General features: G+C 41.3%; 1 protein-coding gene across 3 annotated transcripts; it reads left to right on the top strand.

Annotated features, from left to right (window-relative positions):
* Rwdd2b (RWD domain containing 2B) lies at positions 1 to 8,708 on the top strand. Of its 3 annotated transcripts, XM_023706580.1 has the most exons (7): positions 1 to 601; positions 1,063 to 1,239; positions 4,797 to 4,832; positions 6,433 to 6,659; positions 6,761 to 6,828; positions 6,946 to 7,305; positions 7,964 to 8,708. In XM_023706580.1, exons 4-7 carry the CDS (start codon positions 6,453 to 6,455, stop codon positions 8,196 to 8,198), a joined length of 870 nt encoding a protein of 289 aa, XP_023562348.1. In that variant the 5' UTR covers positions 1 to 601; positions 1,063 to 1,239; positions 4,797 to 4,832; positions 6,433 to 6,452; the 3' UTR covers positions 8,199 to 8,708. The 3 variants fall into 3 exon arrangements, with proteins under 3 accessions (XP_023562348.1, XP_004646353.1, XP_023562347.1); XM_004646296.2 differs by lacking the exon at positions 4,797 to 4,832 and having other exon boundaries at positions 6,443 to 6,659; XM_023706579.1 differs by lacking the exon at positions 4,797 to 4,832 and having other exon boundaries at positions 7,964 to 8,707.
* The last annotated feature ends 745 nt before the right edge of the window (positions 8,709 to 9,453 follow it).

Raw genomic sequence — 9,453 nt, 5'->3', positions numbered from 1 at the left:
TATAGTTCACATGGTCCTCACAGCTTGGTCACTGGCCAACACCTGAGGCCTCCAAGGCCATCTTCTCTGTCCACACTCACACATCCCTAATGCCCTGCTACGCTGTGGTTCACGCCCAAGGAGAATCAATAGGTGCGAGGCCGTGTCAAAAATGCACAATTTGGATTAGCCGTCTCCCCATCACTACCTCCCTACACTGATCTGAAAGCATGCAGGCCTTCAATGTTACTTGAATGGGCCAACGTTCACCCACTAAACAGTGTCTCCAACAGCAGAAGCAGCAGGAAAATGACAACGATGTTAGCTGGAAAAGTAACGTGCGAGGAAGAGTACTGCCACCGGGCCGCAGAGAGCGAATAACAAACTCGGGGTGAAAGTCTCAGGAAAACACCGCAAGGAGTCCGAGGACCAAGAGGTCAGTCCACTTCCGGTTTCCGGGACTCGCGCGCATGCGCCAGCTGGAATGACTCTCTCACTTCTCCTAGTCCGCCGTAAGGGAATGGTTTAAATAAGCTTCGAAACCCATGATCTAGAATTTTATCTCAAGAGCCTTGTATCAAGGAAGCCCGGGTTAACAGCAGTGAGGCACCCACGGCGGTAGGTGAGTTTTCCATGGACACCGATAGTAACTGTGCTGGGAATCTCTAGTCCCGAAGAGGGCCCAGCACTATCCAAGCTGTGGCCGTACAATGGTACCGCCTTCCTTTGCGCTGTACGTCCGTTGATTGGTCAAAACCGTCTTGGCGATTCTTGGTCCCGCCTACGGAAGTTCGCGGGCCCAATTAGGTGTCAGATGTACAGCGCCTGCGTGTAGGGCAATTTTTTGGAGTGGGTTGTTCTTGGGGAGTCGGGAGGAGGTCTGGGTTTGTTTAAAAAGAAAAAACAACAAACAGCAAGAAATAGAAAAATTGCGAGAAGAAATGATTCAACTCATGAAAGTAAAGTTTTACACCAATAACTGAAATCTTGAATCCAGACATTCTCTTAAAGGATTTTTGAGGGAATTAATGCCATCAGGGAAAATAATTAAGCAGTAAATGACTTACTATATTTCTTACGCAGTTGTCCGTGTATAGATCGCTGTGTCCTGTGTTCCAAATCATCCTCTAGACACTAAATTCACATAGAAGCCTCTCCCAACTTCACTCACTCCGTGGATCAGTTTAAACAAGGAAAGTTGTATGCATGGGTTTAAGTGTTGATGACGTCCAAAAGTGTGGCTCCAGCTGATAATCTCTGGTAAGCCCCTTGATTATATATCTACCTGCTGGACCTCCCTGACTAACAGTTGTCTTAATAGGCACTTCATTAATGTATTGAAAACCAGCTTCAGATTTCCACCATCATACTCATCTAAATAAATGGCAAATTCATCTTTCTAGTAGCTTAACCTGTGGAGTCAGTCCTACTCTCTTTGGGTAGTTCATCAGTAAATCGTGTTGCCTCTACATTCTCCTATGGCCAGAGCCTCTCATTGCCATTCCAGTCTTCCATCACTGCCTTAAGCCAGGCTACCGTTATCTCCACCCAGGTTCCTGCAGTACTTCTCTGCTCTCCCTGTTTTCTCCAGTGCTGTTCTCTGTAGTAGCAGGCATAGGTTTTTTCATACACTACCTCGTATTTCCTCAGCAACCTCCTCCAGCACCCTCCTCCTCCAGCCTTTGAACTTGCTCTTTGCTTCTTAGAATACTGCCTAGGTCTGTACCTGGTGTCCTTTTTGATTCCTCTAAGTCTCTTTCACACATTCTCTTTTTTCTATCCTGTCAGGAAAATCTACCCCACATGCTCATTATCATCCTAATTTGTCTTTTTAAAAAATTTTAAATTTCTTTTTTCTTTATTTGAGATAGGGTCTTGCTAAATCAGTAAGTTGCCCAGTCTAGACTCAAACTTGCAATCAGCCCAGAGTGCTGAGATTACAGGTGTGTTTCACCTTTTTTTTTTTTTTTTTTGTACCAGAGATTGAACTCAGGACCTTGCGCTTTGTGCTTTTTGCCAGGCAGGAGTATATGCGGCTGAACTATCTCTCTTGCTAATTTTTAAAACTTTATCTTACTATTATTATTATTATTATTATTATTATCATTATTTACTGGGGATTGAACTCTCTTGCACTTACCAGGCAGGCATTTAAGCTGCTGAGCTAGTACCCTGGCTACAGGTGTGTTTTACCATGCACTACTTGCCTGTCTTGTTGAAGTATTCATTGGGCATATATATTTGTTTTTTTGTTTGTTTGTTTTTGTTCTTTTTTAAAAAGCAATTTTTGCTTTTGAGACAATATTTCACTATATAGGCTGGCTGTGAACACATTATATAGCCCAGGGTGGCCTTGAACTCACAGTGATCCTCCTACCTTTAGCCTCCCAAATGCTGAGATTACAGCTGTGTGTTACCACATCTGGATATATTTGCTTTTTAGATATTATGGTTTCCTCCCACTAGATTAAACCTCTGTAACACCAGACAGTTTTTGTATAGTTTTATTCATTATTATATTCTTAGGGCCAAAGACAAGGCTTACCATATAATAGGTAAGGAACACTTATTTAAGGAACACTTATTAAATGAATGACCAATAATAATAGTGACAAGCATTCTTATACCTCTTACTCTATTTCCAGTCACTCTTTTAAGCACTTTTCACACATTCTCATTTTATCCTCACAGCAACTCTTATCATTCCCACTTTGGAAATGGGAAAAGTGAGGCTTTGACAAATGAAGTCACTTGTCAGAGGTCATACAGTTGATGAGTAGCAGAGCCAGGAGTTGTACTTTGGCAATATGACGAAAGAGTCCATACTTTGAACCACTAAAGTAAGAACAGTAAATCATCTTTCTCTAATAACCACCTAGTGAATTGTTTTCAAATTCCTGTGCTCTAAAAAAGCCTAAAGAAGATATTTATGAAATTCAAATTTAAAAAATAAAAAATAAAATTAAAAAAACACACACACACACACACACACACACACACACTAGGGCCAGGGATATGGCTCAGTGGAATAAGCGCTTCACTGGCAAGCTCAAGGGCCTGAGTTTAATCCCCGGTTCTGCAAAAAAAAAGAAAAGAAAAGAAAAGAAAAAGAACACGAAAGAAAGAAATTCAAATAAGTCCAGGAATTTTAAATATTTATGAGTGGTTCTGTGTTTATGTGTGCAGGATTTTAATAGCAGCAAATACTTAAATTCCAATATCAAGTGAAAATAGTGGGATATGAAATAATGTGAAATTACTGGTTACTAAAGAAAATGTAGTTTAAAGGAAGGAAGGATATTTGTGTTCTACTGGTTGTTTAGATGAACATTCAGCATAACAATGGTGATATTTAAACTACTGAAGTTCTGCTGGCTAAGTGGTAAAGCAGAGAACTCTGATCTGTTCTGTGGAAAAGAAAGTTGTATCAACTCACCTAGAAAAAAATGTTCTTGGATCAGATAAGTTTGGTATAGTTATCAAACCTACTAAACCTCCCTATTAGAACTTAACAGAGCATATTGGAATCTAACAGTAAGGATTCTGAGAAGGCACATATAAAAAAATATGGAATATGGCTATATTAGCTGTCATAGTTTGGGATTTTGCAAGGGGAAACAATACAATACAGGACACATTTTATAAGTTTATGTTATAGGCTAAGCCAGCCACATATTCCAGATGTAGTGGTGTATGCCTGTAATCTCAGTGCTGGGGAGGCTGAAAAACAGGAGGATCACTGTGAGCCCAAGCTGCAGAGTGAGACCCAGTAACAACCAAATTATATTAAAAAAATGTTTAAAAAGATTGTTATGATGAATCACCCAAAGAATCATATACAAAGAGTACAGGAAGTCTGTCTACACCCTGAAAACCAAAGAATCTAGCTGAGGGCCTGGATCATAGAGCTCCTAACAATGCCTCCCAGAGTCCACCTGGAGGCCGAGAGCCCACAACAGTTTCTCATGCAGGCCGTTTACGGACTTGTGCAGAGAAGGCCCAGAGGTCAGTGGTGGAAGCTAGGAAGTCTGTGCAAGTGAGATGAAATGTCTGTGCAAGTAGGCTGAGAGATCTGAACTGGACCTGGAAGCATCACTCTAGGTAAGAAGCAGAGCTGCTCCAAAAAGTACTACAGTCATCCTCAACAAGTGAGGTCCCAAGCTCCTCTGGTAGGAAAAGCTGAGTTCCCATCAGGAAAGCCAACATGACAAGCTTTTCCATGAGACTGAGCAGTGCACCATTTTCCCCTCCGGAGCCAGGAAATGATGCTCAAGGTGAGGATCAGAGCTCCCACAAAGTGAACCATAGTCATTCTCAGTGACAACGAGGTCCCCAGCTCCTCCAGCGAGAACAACCAAGTTCACCAAGAAAGCTAGCATGATAAGCTTCCAGAAGACACCAACAGCTCCTTACAGTTTCTGACAGCGCCCAACAGCTTTCCTAAGAGCCTCCGTCTTCTCTAGTTCTGCCTCTCATGCTGCCACAACAATCCTGAGCTGGGCCTCCCACACTCAGCACCATGCTAGTACAGTTCAGCTGGGTCTAACGAGTTGACCACCAGTTGGCAATCCCCTACACTAGCCCATTTAGGACACTAACCATGAATATTGTGACCACCAGTCTGGTGGGGTAGGACATGCTTATAGTATTAGCACTTGGGAGGCTTAGGCAGGAGAATTGCCCTAAGTTTGAAGTAAGCCCAGGCTACATAGTGAGTTCAAGGACAACCTGAACTAGATAGTGAGAGCCTGTCTCAAAAACAAAAAACTATTTCTCTCTCTCTCTCTCTCTCTCTCTCTCTCTCTCTCTCTCTCCAGAACCAGGGATTGAACTCAGGCCCTTGCACTTGCCAGGCAAGTGCTTATTCTACTAAGCCATCTCCCCCACCCCCTATTTAATTTAAAAAGTTGTGACTGATAGCACAAACATGAATCCCAGCACTAAGGAGGCAGAAACAAGAGGATCTTGCCTTCAAACTCAGCCTGGCAGCCTGGGCTACATAGTGAGACCCTGTCTCAGAAAGTCTTCTGAAGTTTCACTAACAAACTAGCTAAATTATTAGACAGTACCATTTCCTGTTATTAAAGAAATGATTTAACTATATTGTATGAAACCCAGTAAGGCTGAATGAAGTGAAAGACATGCCTCTAAAGAGCTTGATTGGGCTGGGGAGATAGCTCAGTGGCATGAGTGCCTTCCTGGAAAGCACACAGTTCTGAGTTTGATCCCTTGTACCAAAAAAGAAAAAGAGCTGATGATAGCTCCATTCTCCATGTGCTGGAATTTTGTGCCACTGAATGTGTAAAACTGGTATGTTAGGATAGGGTGAATCCACTAATAGCTGTCAGAGAGCCCACTTGCCTGCCTCATGGGAATCTCCCCTGCCCCCTGCCTTCTTCCCAGCCAGCTTCACTGCCTGACCACCAGCTCCTTGAGCTCCTTCATCCTAACAGTCGGTGCTGCTTCGCCTACCTCTGCTGGGGCGATGCATGAGATTGTTGTGCTGACAGTGTGCAGCGAGGGTTGAGCAACGTCATAGGCAAGAGTCAGGGGAGGAGTAGGCATGGATTGGCAAGAAATAGACAAACACTCAGCTTTGAAACATTGAAGAGACTTTTAATAAAAGGGCCCTTCTCAGAGAGGTGACCAAATTCAAAGAAAGCTACTTTCCCTGGCCCAAAAGAATTGCTGAAGCCAGGGACCAGTGGCCGCCTGCGAAGTCAGAGTCCTGCCACTGCAGGGAAGAAGCAGTGAAGATGTGCTCCAGCCTTCGTCTCTTCCTTCTGTGCATTCTCCAAGACCAGTGCCAAGAGCTCTTTGAGCACATGATTTTTATTTCAATGGAAATGTTCATTGTCATAGGTGAAAATGTCAGATGAACTATCTAGATAGAGCAATTTAGTGTATTAGAGTTGTTCACTGGACTGTTCCATATTTTTAATTGTTAGCATGTTAAATTTGAAAATACAGGAAAAAAAAACAACCCAAAACTTGACTATACTAACTTTTTCTCTCTCCTCTCTCTCAGACAGGGTTTCCCTATGTAATTCAATGTATGTAGTCTAGGGTTGGGGAGATGGCTCAGTGGAATAAGCACTTCCCTGGCAAGCGCAAGGGCCTGAGTTCAATCCCTGGTTCAAAAAAAAATGTATGGGGGCTGGGGAGATGGCTCAGTGGAATAAGCGCTTCCCTGGCAAGCGCAAGGGCCTGAGTTCAATCCCCGGTTCTGCCAAAAAAAAAAAAATGTATGTAGTCCAGGCTGGCCTCAAATTTAGCAATCCTCCTGCCTCAACCTCCTTAGGGCTGGGATTACAGGCATGTGCCACTGTGGCTGGCTAAATTTTGCAATTTAATGACAAAATCATGTACCTTTTTACTAAGTACTCATGTTGATCTATTGAATTCTCCCAGGATTCTGCATATAAATTGTTTCTCTTATCCTTACCTCTTTAGAAACTTACAGATATCAAAAAATGACTGCAGTAGAGCAGGCTGAGGCCCAACTTTCAGAGTTAGAACTACTGGCCAGTATGTTCCCTGGTGAAAGTGAGCTTATAGTCAATGACCAGCTGGCTGTAGCAGAGCTGAAAGATTGTATTGAGAAGAGGACCATGGAAGGGAGATCTTCAAAAGTCTACTTTACAATCAATATGAACCTGCACATATCTGAGGAAGTAATGGTAACTCAGTTTTGTTTTTGGAAGACTTAAAACATATCAAGACTTATAAGCACTTACAACATCTTTCTTCTGTTTTCCTTCATCTTCCTTTTTCAAATCAGGTGATGTTTTCTGTGGCCTGCATTCTTCCCTTTAAATATCCTGAAGTCCTTCCTGAAATTACTGTAAGGTATGTTACAGAAGTTCTAACCAATTTCAGAGGCCAAAATTAGTCACTGATCAAAAGCAATTGTGTTTGTTTTATTATCCAAGAAAATTGATATGTCTTTTCTTTCCATTCAATCAGATCAGCACTGTTAAGTAGATTACAGCAGTCTCAGCTGAACATAGATCTGACTGCTTACTTGGAGAAGAATTGTCTTGGAGATGTCTGTATATTGAATGCCACAGAGTGGGTGAGAGAACACGCTTCTGGCTATGTCAGCAGAGATGCCCTATCTTCCCCCTCAGAAAATACAGTCCAGCCAGTCGATCTTATTCTTACAAGGCTCTGGATCTATAGCCATCACATCTACAGTAAATGGAAGAGAAAGAATATCCTAGAGTGGGCCAAAGAGCTTTCCCTGTCTGGGTTTAGCATGCCTGGGAAACCTGGTGTGGTTTGTGTGGAAGGTGCACAAAGTGCCTGTGAAGAATTCTGGTCAAGGTTTGCTTTCACATATTTTATGTATCATGTCAGTAACCATAAGACAAGAAGATACTAGAGATGTAAAAATATGTATGTCCCACAGGGTGTTATCTCCATAGGAATTCAGTCTTGAGTCAGTGAGTAGTGTGCAAGGCAGAAATCATATATATATATAGTCATTAGCATGACTTCCCTCACCAGACATGCTACTCGTAGGAGACAGTCTCTAAATATTTGTTGAAGTCATTGCAGTCTGCCCAGGAAGCTAAAATCTCATTCATTTCCATGGATCTGATTCTTCTCTCATTTACTGATATTTTAAACTTATGCTTTATTAAGTAGGAACTTTCTGGAAGCATTAGACTTGCTGGTAGTCTTCCCATTTCTCGTCTGATGTCATAAAAAATTTTGAGAATTTCGTTAAGTAGCTTGAAAATTATCAATTTTCACATTTCTGCAATACTCATAGCAGATAGTAGTAATTGCAGTAAATGAGTCTGAAGGTGAGGTCATGACTAGACTCATACTTGATTAAAATAAACCCTTCTGAGATAAAAGTAGACTTTTTGACTTACAGAAAAAGGCATTGCTAGATTTTGTGTCATAACTGCTATTTTGAGTGCTTTAGAATACACGACCCATTTTGAAGATTTGTGCTTTGAAAATTTCTTTTTAGACTCCGAAAACTGAATTGGAAGAGGATTCTGATTCGCCATCGAGAAGACATTCCTTTTGATGGTAGAGATGATGAAATGGAAAGGCAAAGGAAGTTTTCCACTTTTGAGGAAAAAGTGTTCAGTGTCAGTGGAGGCAGAGGAAACCGCATGGACTTCGGTCAGCTGTATCACTTCCTGAATACCAAAGGATGTGGGGATGTTTTCCAGATGTTCTTTGGTGTGGAAGGACAATGACTGAGGAACAGTGGATGAATGTACTTTGTCACTTTTGGCCGCTTGATTTTTTCCCCCACTTTTTATTGGAAGTTTGATTTTATTTTAATTCCATTCCAGAATGGTAGGAGGAAAAAGGAAAATGTGAAAATATGATAGTTTCAATGAAACTGTAAAAAATAAGTCATGATTGAAAGCAGAACTGAGTTTTAAATTATAGTCTTTAATTTGTCATAGAAATTTTTGTTTTTTTAAATGTATTTAGTACAGGGTCTACAGAGTTTCACTATTTTATTATAAAATAAAACCAGCTTTGTTTAAATGTCTGTGCTTATTACTAGCAGTTGCTTTACTCCTTTGTTCCTGGGTTTGTCCAGCTGAGGTACAAAAGGAGGAGAACTTTAAAAAATGAAACAAAACAGGGCTCACCAGTTCATCAAATTGGTAATTTTGAGAACCTGGTTTTGGCAAATTGGCTTTTGACAAACTTTTTACTCTGGAAATGGCTTCTGTAAATTTATATTTGGTAAATTGACCTACAATCAAATAATACTGCCTGATTTTTGAGGTCTTCCTAAATAAACTCCAAAAACATTTGTTAACCATGGATCTCTAATTCTCTAACTGCTACTATGTCCTGAATATTCTCTGAAGAGTCATAGGTGGAGTTGAAGTGAGACAGTACGTTGTTTATGTTAATTGGAAGCAACTTACACACCCATTGCTCTAAAATACAGCATATAATACCACATAGAAGTCAGAAGGATGCCCAGCATGGTGGTGCACGCCTGTAGTCCCAGCACTCAGGAACCTGAAGCAGGTAAACAAATAGAATCAGCACAGTGCCTGTGTTGTAAGTCTTCTTCCCTGCTGCCCGCCTCGTGCTAGCCCTGTCACTTGTCCTGGTAATACAAGGTGTTTCTGGGCTGCCACCATATAGGCAGCCCCAACTAGTTTTATGTGTGTCTAGTGTTAAAGAGTTCTGTGGCCACTAAGAGTTGTGGATAAAAATCTCACACTCTTACAAGCTGCCCAAAGGAAGAGATGCTATATGCATTACTTTTGGCAGAACTAAACTATGAAACTTTTTCAGTCATTGTACATCAGGCTAGTAAAATAATGCTTGTACAAATAAACAGCTCTCAGATGTACACCAAAACACAAAATGTAATGAAGATTTATAAGTTGTCTTCCCTGAGATGGTCCTCTCATCAAGTTTAGATATTTATGACTATTAAGACATAGCAAGGGGACAGGGAGATGGCTCAGTAGAAGA

This window comes from Octodon degus, unplaced genomic scaffold, assembly GCF_000260255.1.
Source record: "Octodon degus isolate 3935 unplaced genomic scaffold, OctDeg1.0 scaffold00264, whole genome shotgun sequence".
NCBI classification, from domain to species: domain Eukaryota; kingdom Metazoa; phylum Chordata; class Mammalia; order Rodentia; family Octodontidae; genus Octodon; species Octodon degus.
This window is presented reverse-complemented; position numbering and strand designations above follow the sequence as displayed.